Source organism: Spodoptera frugiperda, chromosome 18 (genome assembly GCF_023101765.2).
Source record: "Spodoptera frugiperda isolate SF20-4 chromosome 18, AGI-APGP_CSIRO_Sfru_2.0, whole genome shotgun sequence".
In the NCBI taxonomy this organism is placed as follows: domain Eukaryota; kingdom Metazoa; phylum Arthropoda; class Insecta; order Lepidoptera; family Noctuidae; genus Spodoptera; species Spodoptera frugiperda.
Genome location: NC_064229.1, coordinates 11,491,308 through 11,513,357, shown reverse-complemented (window position 1 = coordinate 11,513,357; position 22,050 = coordinate 11,491,308). Strand labels below are relative to the sequence as shown.

At 45.1% G+C, this 22,050-nt stretch overlaps 1 protein-coding gene across 1 annotated transcript; it reads right to left on the bottom strand.

The window, feature by feature from the left end:
• Window positions 1-11,841: 11,841 nt before the first annotated feature.
• LOC118281889 (uncharacterized) lies at window positions 11,842-14,512 on the bottom strand. Its single transcript, XM_035602659.2, has 3 exons — window positions 14,346-14,512; window positions 12,495-12,596; window positions 11,842-12,416 (listed from the first exon to the last, which is right to left on the bottom strand). Exons 1-3 carry the CDS (start codon window positions 14,463-14,465, stop codon window positions 12,072-12,074), a joined length of 567 nt encoding a protein of 188 aa, XP_035458552.2. The 5' UTR covers window positions 14,466-14,512; the 3' UTR covers window positions 11,842-12,071.
• Between the last annotated feature and the right edge of the window lie 7,538 nt (window positions 14,513-22,050).

Sequence of the window (22,050 nt, the reverse complement as noted above, 5' to 3'; positions counted from 1 at the left end):
TACAAACTACAATCCAAAACAAAACAACGGCAAAAAACTGGACGACTTTGAAAGATTAAGGATTTTACAAACCTGTCAATAAATGATTGCCATTACAAAAGAAAAAAATATTGATGGCAAAAATAATTCCTATAAATATAAAGATTCTATGCATATATATGCATTAATTATATATTCTAAGGTATAACCTGTAATTGGTTAATTATATTTACTATTATTTCTATTTCAAAATATTTATTTATCATTTCGAGCCTTCTGATATTTTATTAATGGCAACTAACTAAACGTGTCTTTTACGTTTCGTTTCATTATATTACGTTTCGTTACTAAAATCTTTTAATTGATATATTTGCTAAACCCCAGCTTCTAAAAATATTATTTTTACAGAAAAATGAATGGTTTAGTTGCCTCAATAAGTGGTACAAATTTTATCAGGGAACACCAAAAAAAGTATGCTGTACGAATTCTGCCATTCTCCTTTAATAACTCGTATAACTAAAAAACCAAATAACTTATCACCATATTACTTATGTTTAATCCGTTGCATAGGTCTAAAAAATGTTTCGATTCTCATACTCAACAAGGTTGATGCTTGTATAACGTGTATATTATTAAACCCTAGATTATTTAACGATCTTTCTAAATGAATGATGCACTCAAAATTATGCAAGAAATCGATGATATAGCTGTGGCAAAATCTAGTAGACTCCAAATTGAGGAATTCTCAAAAAACATCACTGTACGAAATTCAGACTTCACTATTATCTCGCAAAATATCAGAAGCATCTATAGCAACCTTAATGACTTACAAATTACTTTAACCAACTTTAAGTTTGATTCCGACGTAATAATCTTGAGTGAATGTAGGCTTGACGAGTACAAATCCATCCCCCATATTCAAGATTTTCTGTCCTTCTCCACAACTAATCACATTAATCGCTGCGATGGCGTAGTAGCTTATGTTAAGGACACGCACATTGTTAGGGTAAAAGAGGTAATATTGGCTCAAGCGTCATGTCTACAAATATGCCTGCCCGATCTTACAATCTTAGGTATATATCGCTCACCATCAAACAGCAATGCTGACAACTTTATAACCTCCCTTAATGATCACCTAAGATCCTTGAAGCCATGCGCAAATATTGTAATCACTGGCGATATTAATATAAATATTATAAATAAAACTCATGAACAGACTCACGAGCGTACAAATAGACATAACTACTTAAACATGCTGGCAATGCATGGTTTATTGGCAGGTCATTCACTACCAACTAGAGGTGATAACAGTTTGGATCATTTTATTTTGAAACTGGACAAAAACAAAAAAGCTGCCTCTGTTGTTGTTCTGGATACTACCGTAACGGACCACTCGATGATATTCATGAAGTTATGTAATGTCACAATGGCGCATAATTGCGCTAAAACTAAAACTATTGTTGACTTTGAGAAAGCGTTAATGACCTTAAAAGAAAGTAATATTTGTGAACTAAACTTTATAAAGGATCCTGTTGCACTTGCTGAACTCTTAATTGGAAAACTTAGATATTGTCTACAACAAAATACCATAACAACTGTAATCCCACGAAATAAACGCATAATTAAACCATGGATATCTGTGGGGATCTTGCGGTGTATTCGGAACAGAAACGATATGCAGAGAAAACTACGCCTAGATTCAAATAACGATATCCTGAAAATAACATATAGAAGATATTGTAATCATTGTAACAATCTTATCAAAAAACTTAAAAGAAAATATGACAAAGAACAGATAGATAAAGCTAAAAATGATAGTAAAAAAATATGGAAAGCTATTAATAACATCACGCATCGGAAACAGCTAATAACCCCCAATTTGAATCTATTAAATATAAAAGAAACTCCACATGAGGCAGTGAATCACGTCAATGATTACTTCGCTAACATTGGCAAGTCTCTGGCTGAGGACATCATCTCTACCAATCTATCACAAGATTGTGAAACTCCCTACTTGACGAACTCACAGATTTCATCCTTTGCGCTCTTAGAAACTGATCCTCGGGAAGTCCATGCTATATTGATGAGCCTTAAAAGTGATAGTGCACCTGGTTGGGACAATATACCAACCAATTTTCTCAAATCTGCTCATGACGAGGTGGTACCAATAATCGCACATCTTGCTAACCTATGTTTTGCCCAGGGTATTTTTCCACCCGCACTAAAACAAGCCATAATTACACCTGTCTACAAGGGTGGAGACAGAGACGATGTGAGCAACTATAGGCCCATCTCGGTACTGAATGCGATTTCAAAAATCATAGAAAGATTAATTAACACCCGTCTGATAAATTATATGAACAAACATAATATAATATCTGAATGTCAATGTGGTTTTAGGCAAGGATTATCCACTGAGGATGCAGTCTTGGGATTGACTTCTCATATTGTTGGAAACGTGGACAAGGGCAAAAAGTGTTTAACTGTTTTCTTAGACCTAAAAAAGGCCTTTGACACCGTCTCTGTTCCTATCCTTGTACGTAGTTTGGAACACATAGGTATTAGAGGAGTCCCTTTGGCTTTGCTAAACGACTATCTTCAGCACAGGTACCAATGTGTGAAGTTAGCAGACCATGTCAGTGATGAATTAAATGTTAGCTTCGGCGTCCCGCAGGGCAGTGTTCTGGGGCCAACGCTTTTCCTTATTTTCATTAATGAGTTGTGCAATATGAAGCTCGACAATGGGCGTGTCTTTTCCTATGCGGACGACACTGCTATTGTTTTCACTGGTGACTCATGGGAATCTGTACATGAGTATTCGGAAAAAGGACTAATGAGGGTCTCGAAATGGTTAAATTATTTTCTACTAACACTTAACATCTCTAAAACTAAGTATATAGCATTCACTAACTACAATAATAGCCAACCAGAACCAAATCATAACCTTAGAATACATAGCTGTAATAATCCTTCCCACAATAACTGTTCATGCACTAAAATAGGAAAAGTAAGTCACATAAAATATCTAGAGTTATGTTGGACCAACGATTGTCTTGGCACTTACACGCTGATATGGTGATGTCTAGAACTAGGAAACTCATTTGGATTTTTAGAACTCTAAGATATGTTACATCAAAACTCCTTTTGAATCAGATATACATCTCATTGGCTCAGTCCGTCTTAGTATATTGTATACCGGTATGGGGCGGAGCTATTAAGACCAAATTTTTGGAACTGGAAAGGGCGCAAAGGTCTCTATTGAAAGTGATGTATTTCAAACAGTACAGATACCCTACTGAAGACCTTTACTCACTTAGTGGTCTTCTTACAGTTCGAAAATTGTACATACTCCATGCTGTTTTAAAATTACACAAAACCCTTCCCTATGATCCGAGTCACAATAAAAAACGGAGACACTATATTGTTGCACCGGAAGTGCTGGTTAAAACCTCATATGCAAAAAGGCAATTTACCAGGCAATCTGCTAGCATCTATAACAAACTAAACAAAACACTTAATATTTATCCGATGCGTTATCGTGAATGCAAAAAAAAGTGTAATAGATTGGCTAAAATCCAAGAGTTATGGCGATATCGAAAATCTTTTAAAAAGTACATAAAATGAGACAACATACTCTTGATCACGCGTACATACATAAGTGCACTCACACCGTTCAAACACACATACACTCACTCACACATACACTCACTTACATATACACACATACTCACTCACCCACACAAACACATTTAGTATAATTTGTCTTCCTAAATTTAAGTTTCATTTATTTTCCTAGATTTGGGTTAAATTTATTTTGTGAACATACGCACTTCAACACTAAAATTGTTTGTAATTCTAGAAGGGCGGGGCCTCCTAGCACAGGTATTTATTTTACTTAAAAGGAGGCCTCTATGTAATGCTTATATTTTGTGTAAGTTTAAGATGTTAACGAAATAAATTTATTATTTATTTATAACTATAACTTGGTTTTACATAGTAATATATGTAAAACCAAGTTATTTTATAACTTACTAGCTGCTTCCGCGCGGTTTCACCCGCTCTGCTCGGCTCCTATTGGTCATAGCGTGATGTTTTATAGCCTATAGCCTTCCTCGATAAATGCACTACCCAACACAAAACGAATTATTCAAATCGGACCAGTAGTTCCGGAGATTAGCGCGTTCAAACAAACAAACAAACAAACTCTTCAGCTTTATAATATTAGTATAGATAAATATTATGATCGGCTTACTCACGTAAATGTTTGACGAGGAACTCGACTAGTTTCAAGCAATGTAAGAGGCTCATATTCATTACTTTTATTCTATTTTATAACTTTTATATTAAGTCATCTACTTGCTGCTACGGAACCCTTCATGAGCGAAACCGACTCGTACTTGGGCGGTTTTTTTGATGACGGTTTTTTCGTAGCCGATTGTGTATTTAGTTGGTTATAGTTGATCGAAGTGCAACTTCAATGGTTCCTACTAGGGGTGAAATAAAACTCGTGTGTTTGTACTACAATATATTTAATATAATTAGGTACACGTTGAGCAATGTAGCAGTCCCCACGATGCGTGGCGGTGGGTCGCACTTGAGGGTGAGTCGTGGTCACGTAAACATCTCACGTACTTGTCAATGTTGACGAGTGAAAACTGTAGTTATGGTATACAGACGCATAGCTCCCGGTCTATGAAGTCACGATTAGGTTTATATTATATATTTTTGGAAACATGGCAGTGGTCGGGAAGGTGCCCTCGGCGGGTGCCACGCACGGCGCTACTGGTGCAGCGGTGCACCGCGAGCGACGCGGAGTGCGCGCTTGTGAGTAGTAGTGCAGTGTCGGTGGAGGCAGACACTGCGGGGCTGCCCTCAGCGGCGCCGCACCTCGTTGTCCGCGGGCACGGGGGCCGCCGTGCTGGTGGTGGTAGTGGTGGTGGTGGTGGTAGCCGGGTCGAGGCCCTTGATTTCGAAGGGTCCCCGGAACAGTGGCCGGAAGAGTCTTAAGAAGGTCTGGTAACGCACCGCGGAGTTCTGTAACAGGGCAAGCAGTGAGTACAGCGCTACGATGGGTGGGGGGTCGGGGGGGGGTAGTGTGCTTTCCTCACCTGTATGACGTCGCCGATAATCTTAGTAGTGCGGATGAGCAGCGACACGGAGGGCCCAAACAGGCTCCCCGGCACGTCCAGGCTGACCTTGTTCCGGTCGAACACGGGGATGTCGTCGCTCTGGCGGCGCGTGCGCGTGCTCAGCGAGCGGCGCGACCACGATGGGTGCGCCGTACCCGGCGTGACCGGTGTCCGCGCCAGCTCCCGGCGCCTCGACGTAGAGCCACTCTGAGACAGCGGGCCACTGAGCATCGCGTCGCGCGGCCCGCGCCTCGCCTCGCCTCGCCTCGCCTCCTCTTGTATGTGTTGTGTGCGTTTGCTTTGTTCGAGTGTGGGTCAGTATTTGTGTCGGTCGACTTCAATTATATTATTAAAGAATATTGTGTAAAACACAGCTTGCATCGTATTCCTCAAACGTGATAGTTCTGTTAGCTTGAAGATGGCGCCACTGTATTCGCGCAATTAGAAAGATAGGTAACGGCTGCGGCGTAAATAAGATAGTACAAATAAATGTCGGCATCGTGTTTATTATACATATACATGAGTACATATACTTATACATTGACACATTACATACGAGTTCGGTACATACATCCATACATACATATGTTGGAAAGATTGTTTTTCTAGTTTGTAAACACAACCTATATTTATCATAAAGTAGAACTGGTCGCTATAAAAAAAAAAAAAAAAAAAAGTTAACTGTCATTATTGACAGCCGGTATTTTTTCCTTAGTCTATGCTCGTATCTCTTGTATGAAAGTTTCTATAATCGGTTGAAGAACAATTAAATCTGCTGAAATATCCACAATCTTTTTCATTTACCACGTTAATTTCCAACATGGTAGCAGAGCGTGGTTGGTAAAAGTGAAAAATACTCATATTTTGGTAAGATTCATCATACTTGGAATAATTACCGGCACAACGCAACGTGTCCCGGCATTCAAGAAAAGATGGCTTCAACGGCGATTGCGTTCGGGCAAACCGGCATTGAGAAACTAAAAGGTGCAGAAAACTATTCCACGTGGAAGTTTACAATGCGCATGTTGCTTATCCACGAGGAATTATGGAATTGCGTGGAAGCAGAACCCAGCGAAGATGGCGACAAGAAAAAAGTTGACAAAGCGTTGGCGCGCATTGCGCTTTCCGTGACACCGGCTGTAATTCCATATATTCGTACAGCGAAGAGTGCACATGAAGCGTGGAAAATACTGCAAAAAGCCTACGAGGGACGTGGCCTGAGCAGAAGGCTAGGTTTACTGCGTAGCCTCTTCAGTACTAAGCTGTCGGAGAATAGTTCAATGGAAGTCTACTTGAACAAAATAAAAGAAATTTCACATCAACTCCATGAAATTGAATCGCCACTGGACGACGAATTCGTTGCAGTCATCATGCTGAGTGGGCTCACAGATGACTACGACCCACTGATCATGGCGATTGAGCATTCAACTTCCAAACTATCTACGGAAATCATCTCACAAAAATTACTTCAGGAAACCCAAAGACGAGAAGAAAAATCTGAAGAAACAGCACTCATCACACAGAAGCAACCTAAGTGTTTCGGTTGCGGTGCCAAGGGACATATGATAAGGAACTGTCCGAAGAAAAAAGGACCAGCCAAAGTACAAAACCAAGAGAATGACCCACCGACCCAGAGAAATCCAGTGAAGAAGTCAGCGAGGAACAAAAAGACCCTTCTGACGGCTCTCTCGGTGAAAGTGAATAGTGATGTGTGGTACATAGACTCTGGAGCGACAAATCATATGTGTAATAGTGAAAAAGTGATGAAGTGCAACCGTAGTAAATCCGTAGATGTAAGCATAGCAAACGGTGAAAGGTTAACAACAGCGGGCTTAGGGGAAGTGCAGATTAAATTGAAAGACTGCGTAAGGACAATAAGTGATACTTATTATGTACCTAATTTAAGTACTAACCTGTTGTCTGTCAGTGCTATGACCAAAAAGGGATATGTTGTCACTTTTAATAGTAATTCATGTACTATTTGCGACAATGATGAAATTTTAGCTACTGGTACGCAAGTCAATGGTATGTATCAGCTTGATACCGTGTCAGACAGCGGCTGTTCTGTGGAACAGGAGTGTTCTATGATGGCATCAGCAGCAGTGGATTTATCATCCCAGGAGTTGTGGCACAGACGTCTCGGCCACCTGAATTCCAGAAGTATGCAACTACTTCAAAAAGGTATGGCAAATGGCATTTCTTTTAACACTTCTAATTTTCAGCAGTGTGTTGCATGTGTAGAAGGGAAGCAGAGTAAGCTTCCTTTTCCCAAAAGGTCGTGTAGTAGAGCTACAGAGGTACTTGGTTTGGTTCATACAGACCTTTGTGGTCCCATGCAACAGTCATCTCTAGGTGGTGCTAAATATTTTCTCAGTTTCATTGATGATTACACAAGGAAGCAGTTTATTTATTTTTTGAAATCGAAAGATGAGACTTTTGAATATTTCAAACAATTTAAAGCCCTTGTCGAAAATGAAACAGGAAAGAAATTAAAAGTACTCAGAAGTGATAGAGGCGGAGAATATATGAGTTCTAAGTTTCAGGAATACGTCAAGACATGTGGAATCAAGCATCAGAAAACGATACCAGACTGTCCACAACAGAATGGCGTTGCAGAACGCGCCAACAGGACCGTTATGGAGAAGGCTAGATGTCTTCTGCGAGATGCTGGACTCGGAATGAAATTCTGGGCTGAGGCGGTCAACACAGCAGTTTACCTAAAGAACAGAAGTCCTACGAAAGCTGTTGCTGGAGTAACCCCTGAAGAGAAATGGACTAGTAAAAAGGTAAATCTAAACCATTTAAGAATTTTTGGTTGTGTTGCATATTCTATTGTGAAGAATAGAAGAAAACTTGATTCTAAAAGTAAACCATACATATTTGTGGGTTACAATGAAGAGTCCAAGGGATACCGATTAATTGATCCTGATAATCCCATAAAATGTGTCAATTCTCGTAATGTCGTATTTTTAGAAAATAAATTCTGTAACAAAAAAATGTCACATGATGAAAATGTTGATCAGCATACAATTGTTGACTTCAACAATCTGAATTCAGATGAAATTCAGCAATCAGAGTCATCCAGTGTGAGTTCTGATGTTTCTGATGACATGAGATTATCACAGAATGAGCAAAGAGTCAGCACATACACAATAAATGACTCTGATAGCGAAGACCTAAGTGATGAAACAGAGAATTGTTTGGATGAAACTTATATTCCAGGTGAAGACTCAATAGCTGAGGCGGAGCAGTCAGACACCTCCTATGAAGCAGCTCCTGAGTCTCCCCTGCAGGCTAATTTTGTGGGACCGGTCGACAGTAACCCTGATGAACCTCAGACTGCAACCGAGGCGCTGAATGGACCAGATTCAGACAGCTGGCGCAGGGCAATGACTGATGAGTATGACTCATTTATTAAAAATAAATGTTGGACTCTGACAAAACGTGACCCAAGCCATAAGCCCGTTCAATGCAAATGGATTTTTAAAAAGAAGTATGGTACTGATGGTGAGCTATTGAAATTTAAAGCTCGTTTGGTTGCAAAAGGGTATACACAGAAATATGGGATAGATTACCAAGATACCTTTTCACCGGTTGTGCGATACTCAACAATCAGGATGCTGCTTGCAATGGCGGCAGAGTATAACTTAGACATAGAACACCTGGATGTAAAAACAGCCTTCCTAAATGGAGACCTGGAAGAAACAGTATACATGGAGCAGCCAGAATGTTTCAAGGTCAAAGGGAGTGAAGAAATGGTATATAAGCTGAATAAGGCTGTTTATGGCCTTAAACAGGCATCCAAATCATGGTATGACAAGATTACCAAGGTTCTATGTAACAAGTTGAAGTTCAAACGCTTGACTTCTGAGCCCTGTGTTTACTCTAAGAGTGAAAATGGATTGATGATGATCATAGCATTGTATGTAGACGATCTGATTATATTTTCCTCCCCGAATTTCCCAGGGAAAGATAATATAAAGAAAGAATTGCAGGATGAGTTTGACATCACTGATCTTGGGCCAGCTAAGCTTATAATTGGAATGAAGTTGATGAGGAAAGATGATAAAATTTACCTCAATCAATCAAACTACATACAGAAGATATTGAAGAAGTTTCGAATGGAGGATTGTAACGCTATTGCGACACCCATGGAGACAGGATTGAAACTTGCCAAGGAACCTAAACAAGAAGGAACCTACGACTACAGAGGTTTGATAGGTTCGCTAATGTATGTGGCAGTTTGCACAAGGCCTGATATAAGTCATGCAGTCGGCTATCTCAGCCAATTCAACGATTGCTTCGGCGAAAGTCACTGGAAGGCTGCCAAAAGAATCCTACGATATTTGAAAGGTACAATTAACTTTAATCTTGTTTTTTCTAAAACAGGCATGAACATTTCAGCTTATGCTGATGCGGACTGGGCGTCAGACAACATAGACCGTAAGTCCTACACAGGCTTTGTTTTCACTGTTGGTGAGTCTGTCGTCGCTTGGGAGAGTCGTAAGCAACGCACTGTTGCTCTATCTAGTACCGAGGCAGAGTACATGGCATTGTCAGACACATGTAAGGAAGCTCTTTTCATTAGACAGTTCATATTCGAAATATTTGGTACCAAGCCTAAAATCACGATTTATAATGATAATCAATCAGCTATAAAACTGTGTAAAAACTTTATATTTCATTCTAGAACAAAGCACATTGACATACGTCATCATTTTATTAAGGAGATTGTAACTAAAGGTATTGTTGAAATTAAATACTTGTCAACTATAGTTATGTTAGCGGATGTACTAACCAAAGCACTTTGTAAAGAGAAACATAACAAGTTTGTAAGCCAGATGCTAACTGTAATTTAAGTTCCTTTTGTTGGTTTTATAACTGAATATATTTTCTTTTGAGTTTGTTTTAATTGATAAAACTGTAACATATGAGAATGTATCTCAGTCCGAGTGTTATGTTTTATGCAAGTCTTAACTGTGTAACTTATATGTAATACTGATGTTAGATGTATGTTAATTGGTGAGATGTGAACCATGGTTAGGAAATATGCCTTTGTTGTTTTTCTTTTATATTGTGAAATATAGTTCAGCTTGTGTTTAAGGGCCAGTGTTGGAAAGATTGTTTTTCTAGTTTGTAAACACAACCTATATTTATCATAAAGTAGAACTGGTCGCTATAAAAAAAAAAAAAAAAAAAAAAAGTTAACTGTCATTATTGACAGCCGGTATTTTTTCCTCAGTCTATGCTCGTATCTCTTGTATGAAAGTTTCTATAATCGGTTGAAGAACAATTAAATCTGCTGAAATATCCACAATCTTTTTCATTTACCACGTTAATTTCCAACAACATATTGTTATATTTCCGCAAATTGTGCTCGGTCGCAGCGGAACCTCAACAATCATAGAACCGACTGTATAACTGGAGTGACGCCATGACGGGTAAAGCAGTGATGGGAGAGTGAGTCAGTGAGTGAGAGACAGAGAGAGAGGGAGGCGTGAGTTATGACGTGTCCCGGTGTGCAGTAACATCATAATCGAGTTGCATACTAGCAAACTGTCTGTGGTTCACTACTGGTGTACGGAGCACACAACGTTGTCGTCCGACCACTTCACTGATACCGCCGCGAGCTGCAGCAGTCTTACTTAGATGTATATTGTACAGCAACGGAAGGCAACAAATTGTATCAGAGCCATTATTGAATGGCTCTGACTCCCTGATAAATACTCAATTATAAATGTGAGACTGGGTCCTTAGCTGACAAAACAAAATCAATGAACTTCTGAATGAATCTTCAAAAACTCGGCGTGAACAATAATCGTGGCTGGTTGTAAGGACGGTCGGGCGCGGCGGCAGTGGCGGAGTGTCGTGGGGCGTGTGTGTGCGTGTGCGAGGGACTACGGGCTACGGGCTACGGGCTACAGGCTACGGGCTACGGGAACTTACTACGACACAGCTACGGTGCGCCACTGCGTGACGAGTACACTATACAGTGCTGAGACCCGGCGTGGTGCGTGCTTCGATACGATAACAGTCCCGCGCCCGATACACCGGGCGCAGTGCCGCGCTACGCAGCAGTGCTTCTACACACTGTCACCGGTGCAAACTACTCCATGCAGTAAACGCTACATAATTATTTACAAACATACATCATTCACAAACACGGCATGACTAAAAAGCTTAATTTATTTTTCATACAAACAGTTACAACGGCTCGCAGACATCGCCGTAGCTGGCACATTGAGGCAGACTAGAAGAGGTAAGTGGGACGGTCTACGTACATAATACGTTGTACGAGCCAAAGCTATAATAAATAAATAAGTTACACGATTGCGAGTATTCACAAGTGGGAGAGGGACTAGTGGTGTGAGTGCAGACAGTACAGGCAGAGCAGGGCGGCAACGTTAGTGTAACAGCTGCACGGAGTGGCGCGACCTCGGCCGCTCGGTAATTGTATGCTGGCCACCTACTTAGCTGTCCGGTTTGCAAACCACACCGGATATATTAAATAATTTACGCAAACACTGGCAATAAACCAAACTTGGCAAATGACTAACTTGATGTAACTGGCGACTGCAGCGCACTCCTCGCTGCAACTCGAAGTAGACTAGCGGCGGACTACACGACACATACAGCTAGACCAGGTATTGTACTTGCAGGCAGGAACCGAAGTATTATGTACAAGCGGGCAGCTGGTGGACATGCGGTGCAGCGTGCAGTAAAACAACACTAGTTCCGAGGAATCATTTAATATCACCAACGCTCACCTAAACCTATTTACAATATAAATACAAAACGTAGAGGGCGGCGCGCCGCCGGCACGGGGGGGGGCCGCGGACTGTACAGGCGGCCCAAGGGGGAGGGAGCGACACAGTCGGACTCGTACAGGCGGGGTGCACTACGCTAGCAGTGCGGAGGGGGCGCTCCGCCTGTACAAGGACTGTGCTGGACAAGGCGCGGCGATCACGAGTCGTCCTCCTCAGAGGAGTCGATGGTCTCGACGGTGCCGCCGGCGCCGCCGCCCGAGGAGGAGCCCGACAGCGAGGTGACGAGCGAGATGATGGAGCCGAGCCCGCCCCCACCTGAGCCGCCGGAGCCGCCGGACGCGCCGCCCAGCAGCCCCGTCACCGCCTGGATCTTAGGCCCCAGCAGCTGCAGCTTGGGCCCGATGACCTGGCCCACGATGCCGCTGAGCGACGCGAGTCCGTTCTGCGGCGCCTCGATGCCGTACTGTTTGTTCAGCTCGATGTTCTGTTTGTCCAGCGTGTCCACCAATCGTGTCTTCGCGTCAATCAGCGAGTTGATTTTCTACAACAGAGAGGGAGCGAGTGACGCGGCGATGCGGTGACATGTCGGAGGGCGGGAGGGAGCGCGGCCTGTACTTACCCCGAACACGAATCCGAGGACTGCGTTCTTGATGCCGAACTTGGCCTGCGTGACGCCTTCCAGCTTGCGCTTCTCCCTCGTCTGGTCGTCACCGGCGCCGTCCTGCAGACACACACCGCGGTCACTACACTACACTACACACCACACCACACACACCACACCACACTACACATCGCCGCCACCACACTCCATCACCACGGCCCGCCACCCCCACCACAACCTGCCACCTGCCACCCTGCCTCCCCCTGTACGGGGCAGATGTTAACGCCCGGGAGCTACCACGTCTGCCGTGTGTCACCGACTCCTGCAGCAGCGCTACTCTGGGTACTGCACGCGTCTCCCACGAGTGCACCCACCTGTACTCAGTACCGCGCGCTAGGTGCGACGTGTGGCTCCGCCTGATCTATATTTCGAGTCGCTTCCAGTCGGTCGCAACATGTTGCAGTCGATGGTTCAATCTCTGTCCGCCATAACTTTTACAATATTGTATTCGCAGCTTGTGCTAGACACAGCCAGGACATCGTGGGCTCTGTAGGGCCGGTCGAGGCCGCCCGCCTCTCACGGCGCGTGCGCGGGCGCCGCAGTAGCACGCGACGAGTGCTGCGCCTCTCCAGCGGCGACGCGCCGGAGGTCACACAATCTCGCCAGATGAGACGATCACTGGCCGAAGGTTACAGTTACCTACTCGCTGCCATGTTCGAGCTGATTTACGAAATATGTAATGATGAAACATAACCGCGGCGGACACACGACACGACGTATGTAATGTGATAACCACATACACACATTACTTGTGTACACGAGGTACGGTATTACTGTATGCGCCGTACCCGCAGCCCGTGGGAGACTACCCGCGGCGATACACTTGTACTCGCACATAGTTCCGAAATATATAAAAAACCAAAGAAATTTAGTTGTAACTCGAACAATGAGAGTTGGCCAACTCCGCGCGTGAGAACATGCAGCACCCGGCCTGCCTACAGACTGCCACATTACACGCATGCGCAGAATGCCCAAGTGGCTCTTGTCCCTCGCACCGAGCAGCACTACGTCTGCAGGTGACTCCGCAGGGCGGGACTAGTCGGTCGCGGTGCCACTACCTCGTCTACCAACAATGCGCAAGCTGGTTGTCGTATGAACTTATCTTATTTTGAATCATCTTTAGTAAAATTACCGAATAATATCGCATTAAGTGGGACAGCGGCGCTAATGTAAACTATTCACGTAATGTGCGCTCAGCTCGTGTCCTTGAGCGCACGCAACGTACGCCGCGGCCCGGCCGACCCGCGAGTACCGAGCGCGCACGAACATTGGCCGACACTTGTGCTGGCACTCTGAGGCTGGAGCGAGTGCGTGCATGCCCGGTATGCTCATGTACGCAGTCAACCGAAACGGAAATGTTAAGTGATGAATGTTTCAAGCGTTATGAATGAAGCGAGTCGAGCGGAGAGAGCGAGGCGAGGCGAGGCGACTGCGACGCGCTGTGAACAAAGACACGGAACAAACCACAAGAGGCGGCGAGACGCGCCGCGACGCGTGCGAACCGGGACAATGTCGCGCGGAGCACCGACTTACATAAGGGCCGCGGGTCGCACGCGTCTCGTTACGTCACCGCAGCGCCGCCGCTTACTCCGCGGCGGACGGAGCGCTCTGCTGACCCCATCAGCCGGCGCGGATTCATCTCGTTGAGACAAGCGCGGTCGGGTTAGTAGCTAGTATATCGCATGTACAGTAGGTCGCGCTGGGTCAGCGACGTGCTAATGTGACCTATTGCGCCACGCGCGCTGCAACACTGCGCTGCAGCGCTGCAGCGCGGGCCTGTTAGTGGGGCGTTAGAGAGTGCGCACGTACCTCGATGGGCTGCAGCGCGTCGTCGTCGATGAGCTGGCGGCGCATGCGCGGGTGCGGCGCGGCGGCGGCCAGCGCCAGCAGCAGCAGCAGCGCGAGCGACGTGAGGCGGGGGGCGACCATCGTGCGAGCGAGCAGAGACGAGACTGGCGCAGGCAGCGCGCGCGGCCGCCGCGGTGCGCCCCACGCGCCCCACGCGCCCCACGCGCCGCGCCCCCACCGCGCGCTCCCACTCCCGCGCGGCAGGACTCAGGAGCCGCACACCGCACTACGGCCCGCGATTGCTCGGCTCGTCATACAACACGCAATAACGGCCGCACTGTACTCGGCGGCCGATGTTTGTGTACATTGTTTACATAAGTCTGACACAAGATCTGTAACAGCCCAAGCACACATCTTCCCATGTCGCCTTCCGAGCGATGTCCGCAGAGCATGCGGCGACAGTGGCAGCGACACAGAGTCTGCGCGCGCACTGTGCAGGTTGCAGCCGACAATGGCCGGCGCGACACGTGGTGGGCTGTTTATTGTGTTATGGTAATGTCACACGCTGCTCACTGCGCCTTCCGCGCGGAACTAAACTAAATCACTCACAATTTCAAAATACTTCAACATACAATGTGTAGCAGTAACCATTTTTAAAATAGAACTATAAATATACCGTACTACAAAATATCGAAGTTGTCATACTTAGCTTAAATTCGAAAATAACGACATCACTCGGGCATGATCATAATTACGGTACAACCTCATTAACAAGTTCAAACGACGTTGTTTACGCGTGTGATATAATATTGTTCATTTGAGTTTTGCAATGTGTCCGCTGTCCGCGTCATACCCTCACAATAACAACAAGAGCGCGTTGATGTCTTTTGTATGAACATTATTCTTGACAAATCAGTCGTGATTTTTTGTCAATAATTTCCTTGTATGGGAACATGAATTTGTAACAGAAACAGAGTGTGGGAACGGGACGAGTATGACGGTCAGTGGACGGCGGGCGGAGGTGAGCAGGTGAGCAGGTGAGGTGGTGAGGCGGTGTCGCAACGCTTGTCCTTCGTGGCCGGTAATGTGTGCATTAGAAAGATAAGTAACATGACATGCGCTATAAGTGCGAGCCGCTAATTACGCGCGCCGCGAGGCCGCGCATGCGCACCGCGCACAAAGTAAAGCGCAAGGAAACGTCCTTTCTAAATCCGTTCGAATGGCGGGTATGGGCGCCACTCGCCGGCGCATGCGCAGAACATCCACTACAATATTCCAACTTTATAGAATTATGTAAGTCCGAGCGTCTCAATAAATCGTTGCGAGACACAAACATAGACAATATCGCAACCGCCGCTATTCACCGCGCAGGTCGCGCGTCGCTCGCCGCAATGTATTGCTCATCGAACGTTTCCTTTTTACAAAAATATGTTGTGCAAAGCTATAATTTTGCGCGGCTTGACTCACATCAAAATCCCACACTATCTCCGCCAAGACGAGCGCGAGGCAAACACTGCCGCACCGTGCCGTGAAGCATGCTTCACTGGAACCATTTCGCAGCATTTCAGGCCCCTGTCTATCAGTCATCTAGTAAGCTCTACTCACATATGTACTTAGGTATTTAAAATCCAAAATTTCGAGTCTCTCGTTCATTTAGTTCCGAAGTTAAGCGAAACCAAAGTTCCCCATTTATATCACACTCGCTCATGAACTAGTAATGGAACTGTAATGAGCTGTAATGTATGTAGTGCTGCTAGTAACGCTGGTTCCTGTTCCCCGGGCTATGTGCGCATGGGCACGTGGGGCACACAGTTTGCTAATTCACTGGGCTTTTACTTTTTGAAAGGGTTGGCCATGCAATGCTTTCTTTTGGCTTGGGTGAGGTGACTAGGAGTGTCAGACTCTTAATTACTAAAAAACACTCGTCACTCCTGCCCTTCGAGCCTGAGATCCGGTAATCCGGCAAGTCTTCCGCGGCTTCGTATCGGGCATCAGCCCTACTGGACCCCATCTGCCGTGGTCTGATCTTTGAAGCGCGCGCGGAACGCGACACGCCGCACACACGGGTCTGGTTCTGGTTTGGTTCGATATCTGGTTAAATTTGGAGCAAAGGCAGATTATATCCTGGAACAACGCGTAGGCTAGTTTGTAAAAGGCCGAGCACGCGGGCGCAGCCGCTGGTAGAAGCTAGCTATGAATGTGTTATTGTTTGCGCAATGGCAGTTCGATGGCAGGTCGATGAGTGTGCCACATTAGCCAAATGATCGACTGAACGTTGCACAATACGAGCCATCAGTTTGGTTCTCGGTAGTGATTTGAACTCGTTACGTAACCACTTGATCATAATTCCCACTAAGTAGGTGCATAACTAATGAATTATTAGGTAAGTGACCCACGACCGCCATCCGCGTGCGACTCTACTGCTTCTGTCACACAATGTATACTTTGCCCGACCCGAGGCTCTAACGCAGGACCTCACGCTAGTCTAACTGAAGTGTATTCACTGAATATATCGTGCACTACATGTGATACTGTGAGTACGTAAGACAAGATACTCTGCGCCGCGCATGCGCCGTGTGTGCGCGGCCGGTGCAGTCGAGGGTCAATGTCGCGCGTGTCGCGCACTCGACACTCGACACGTAATGTGTGCTCGCGGGAGTCGCGACATTCCGGCATTGTGGACCTTACTGCAGGTTCCTCGCTATCTCAGTAATGTGCACACAACGCGGGTAGTGTACGCACACGGGCACACATAGACACGGGCCAGGTCTACAACTACTGACTCCTGTACCTGCCTACTCCTCAGCCTGCGTCGTCCAGTACCAGGACATGCAGGCAGCGTCTCCAATAAACAGGCTCCTGCGCTGTCACGGTGTAGGACGGTCCCGAAGTAGAGCATAATGTGTGTGTGTGTGTGTGTGTGTGTGTGTGGCTGGGAACTAGTTTGTCTCGGGTCGGACACTCGCAGTGAAGGAGGTCAATCAATGTCCAGTACTTTCAGTTATTGTATAACAATAAATTGTCGCCGTGCAGGGGACTGCGAGCGATCTACTTTAGCGAAGTATTATGTAGTTTGTGAAGACTTCCTGGTGCCAGCTCACATCGGCACATTACATGTATTACTACTTCGCGTTTATTGTTTAATTTGTCTGATTGACTTCCTTTGGAGATGAGTGTGCCTCGTGGGGCTGCAATGAAGAGGCTCCAGGGAGCAGTAATGCGATGTCTCGTCCTATTCGTTAGTATTATTACGCTACCCATAGGGGAGGTGCTACGAGACTTATTTATAAATTTTAATTTTAAGTTGTAAATATTTCAGTTTTTATATTAATTAATCATTATTATTTGAAAACGTATATTTGTTTCTTTAAGTTTAAATAATTTTAGTTTAATTGAAATAAAATGGTCATGCATTGTTGAATATATTGGCGCCAGCTCTTACGCCACATAACTTACACTCACGAATAACACACTACTCCGAGCTCGCGCAGTATAATGACATAATGAGCAACACTTGCACTGCAGGCCGTCAGCTACAGTACTACAGTAGTACTGTTGCACGTGCGTCGACAGCATGCACTGCATCGATATGTCCCGTTGTGCACGTCTGCCGGGAAGGTCGGTCGGTATCCGGCTTAGTGTTGCAATGTTTTGGGATTGGGCAGGCACAAGTTAGATTTTTTTATGTTATAAGCCGGTAAACGAGCAAATGGATCACCTGATGGTAAGCAATCGCCGCCCATGGTTATCGAAACACCAGAGGTATTATAAGTACGTTGCCAGCCTTTTAGGGGTTAGGAATTTAAGGGTTGTTGGGGAATCGTGGATTGGGAAGATTGGGAATGGGATAAAAATGTATTATGTGTTGTAATAGTAATGTTTTATATATTATACGGTACCAATGTCACTAACTTGACACTAACTTCTGCCAGCTGCTGCGCCTGCGTGACTCGGCCGGAAAGTAGTGCTTGTGTTGTTCCGGACTACAATAATGCATCTCTGCAAGTTTCATTACTACCCATTTACAATATTAGTTGGACAATGTAACAACAAGACACATTACGTGTTTTCTCTTATATAGCTGTTATCAGGAAAATACTGCTCATAATACATGTACATTGTGCAATATCAATAAATAAATAAAACACTCAAATCGTTTCACATGAACGCAATGAAACCTGAGAGTCCAAGACCATTTCAAAAATTAACCTTCCGAACCAGTAGCGCCCTCTATACAGGGGTCCGAGATTCATTGCATCCTGAAGAAGTAACTGTTTGAATTAGTCTGATCTCTGCCTTCGAGGAGTGCGGTCGAGGCAGGATGTGTTCGTCCAGTCGAGTGCAACAACACGTCGGCAGGGCGCTTGCGTAACACTCGCAACTAAACCATGATGTGTGGCAACACTTGCTTTGATACCGGCTAGTAACATAATTATGTGAATTACACAAAGGTCGCAGTGCGCACCAAATAAATATGTAATTAGAACGCAGCGCCGAGTCCGGTATGAGGACGATAACTGATATATGTTGATCATGTCCGTTCAGGTGTTGCACAAGTTTCACATCTCAGAGCGAGACGAGTGCTACCTGCACGCTTTGTGAATCTATCTCCCTGACTAGTCTAATCTACCAGTTAGGAGTTCATTCCGAATCAATATCTACTTAAAAGTTTAATTTATTTCTATGTCTACTACAAAATGTACTTTTACTTGTTATGTCAGTGGTGTGTAGGTCAATGAGAAGTACATGCTCTGCAGGTTTCCATTTCGTTGAGGTTGTAAGCATAACATTTCACAAATGTCAGAATGCCAACCATTGTATTATTGTACAAACTTTTATTTGCTCAGTAACTGGCCTTCCACCAGTCGCATCGTATTATTTGTGCCTGATGTTGTATCTGAGGGAAACTGTTTCTTCTATGCGGGCGAGTGTCTGCGGATGCAGGCAGATGCAGGCGGATGCAGGCGGGTGCAGGCGGATGCGGGCGGATGCAGGCGTGCGAGGTGCCGGGGCTGCAGGCGCTACGAGTGACGAGCGCTCGCTAGGACACTTTAACCTGTTTACTGGAAATTAGGTTAACCAGTGATAGTTGCCGACGGTCACCGCTAGAGGTCGCATATATTACCACTAAACACTCTCCTTTCGTACGACCATTGACTATATAATTAGGCAGTTAATTATTAACAATATGCTAATTAATGGAACTGCGAAACCAATTCGTGAACACAAAAAAATGTAAAGACGATTTTCAAACACAGTGCCCACGTAATATGTACACTTACATAGAAATAATGTTTGTTTAAGTCTTATATACCCTAGGATACGAGTATCTAGAGATTACATTGGAATTAGGACGTGGACCTGTGGGAGAGCCATGCTTCGGCTCGAATGGGCCGGCTCGACGTGAGTGAGATTACCGAAGGCCCAATTACCCCCCTACCCAATCTCCGATTCCCAAACAACCGGTAAATTCCTAACCCCCAAAAGGCCGGCAACGCATCTGTAACGCTTCTTGTGTTTCGGGTGTCCATGGGCGGCGGTGATTGCTTACATCAGGTGATCCGTCTGTTGTTTACAGGTTTAAACCATAAAAAATAGAATATAAACAAATTCTTGTTAGTTTACGTAACTACTGATCGTATTATTTTGCGTATTGTCCAGTGGAGCCGCACCAACATGCCGCCAAGCATTCCTATCTTCAATATAATCTGACAGTTCATAACATGCCTGTTCACATAGTTTACGCTTTAGACAAGGTTTACATTTTTTTCATTTTTGCCCTCTCCAAAATCTATTTATCATTTATCAGAATCGATAGGATTTCTTTATTGTTTGATCGAAAATTTGTTAAAGTCCCGGGATTTTTCCACGTAGTTCCCGTTCTCGTGGAGTTTTGAAAAAAATATAATTATCTTATACACCTTACGAATAAAATGTTATACATCTCAGTTGTATATTGCTCGAATAGCTGGCTTTTGCAAAATAAAAATGTATTCTACACAGCAAAATGCCGTGAAAATAACTAAAATAGACAAGCCTTGCTGTATAGTTTACCATACTGCGTGAGCAGCTGAGCTTATTCTCCCCCAAAGTGGGGCCAAGGGGGGTTTATAGGGGATTATATATTATAATCTATCATCTAATGTGATACTTGGAAAAATTATCTCGTAATCAATTTCCAACGTTTGTCCGTTCGTCACATTCGTTGCTTGCACGTCTGGCGGCGCCTCGCGGGACATACATGAACTACTGTGGGCTCTCAGGACTAATACTAGTATCGAGCAATAAAAGTTATTTTTACCTTTAGTTTGTTTTTGATATTTTATCGCATTTTTTTTTATTGTTGTTAAAATGAATGATGCATCGTCCGCCAACCACACCGTTTTGGTTTATTTGCGAACACGAGTATAAGTGGCAATTCGTTGATGCAGACTAAATCCAGGAAAGCGCCCAATGTTGAACGTTGTCGCACTCGCCGGGACATGCGAGGCAGCGCCCCCTGGCGACGTGGCAATGTAGTGTGGCACTGCTGGGTGCTTGCTCAACTGTAGCCGCCGCTGTATTAAAATAATATCGCAACGTTATCTATCATCTGTAATTAATTAGCCGTAAACTGAGAAAACTAAGCCAAGGCGTGGCGCGCGGCGGGGCGGAGGGGGGGGGGCATGCGGTGAAACTGTGACAATCAATGGCGATGTAAATGTCGATACTGGGAGTCCGTAGCGCCGGCGCCCGGTACATGCCCGGGCAGGCTGCAGGCACCCTGCCCGGGCACCGAGTGTGTGGCCTCGCGGCGAGGTCGGGGCTGGGGTGGCTCGGGCGCAATGTTAATTGACGTGACATATGTCGCGGCGGCCCCGACCTGCGCCCGCGCCGCCATTACGCCGCGCGTTGCGTGCGCACGCGACCCGCGACCTGTGACCCGCCGCCTGCGCCTGCGCCGCGACGCTCGGCGTCTTCATTACTTGCCACATTCACACCGCTAATTATTGCGCAGTCTCACTAAATGATTTACGATGACTTATCTCACACAGGGTCGAATCTGTACAAAGTTCTAAGGGGTCATACAATTACAATATTTAGTTAGGCAAGTGCACGCTTGGCGCGCGCCGCTCAGCAGCACGGTGGCAGAGGTCCAGGCGAGCATGTCCTCGCTGGGCGCTGGTACCTCCCTGTACCTCACTGTACTTCCCTGTACCTCACTGTACCTCACTGTACTGCTTTGTGAACATTCGCATCATTTTGTGCTCATTGAGTTACTTACTCGTGGCCCCTGACCCCTGACTCGCTCGGACGTACAAGAGTAGAGATTATACTTTGTAGAGTAATCGCAACCTGAAACCGTGAGCACTGTCGGTCAATCAGTCCGTCAGTCAGTCAGTCAGTCAGTCAGTCATGTAGGTAGGTACATCATGCACATTATTCAACATCTCCCGGCAGCTAGGTCACCAGACAAACAGTCCTCTCTGACCTCTCTCACTTTGTTTTACTTATGGCTGGACTTTAACAAGCGACCGTGACCTCTGAGTTGGTTTCAATGTTTCTTCTCAGAATAATTCGAGACAAACCGAACTCCTCTACTTTTATTTTACACGTCAACATTAAAAGCGATACTTTGTTTTAAACGCCGCGCAGATAGTGGCCAACAAGTACAGGCTGTCTATATGGAACTGTAGCTGCGAGTACATGTGTGTGGCACATACTGACCAGTAGTAGAGCCTGCTGC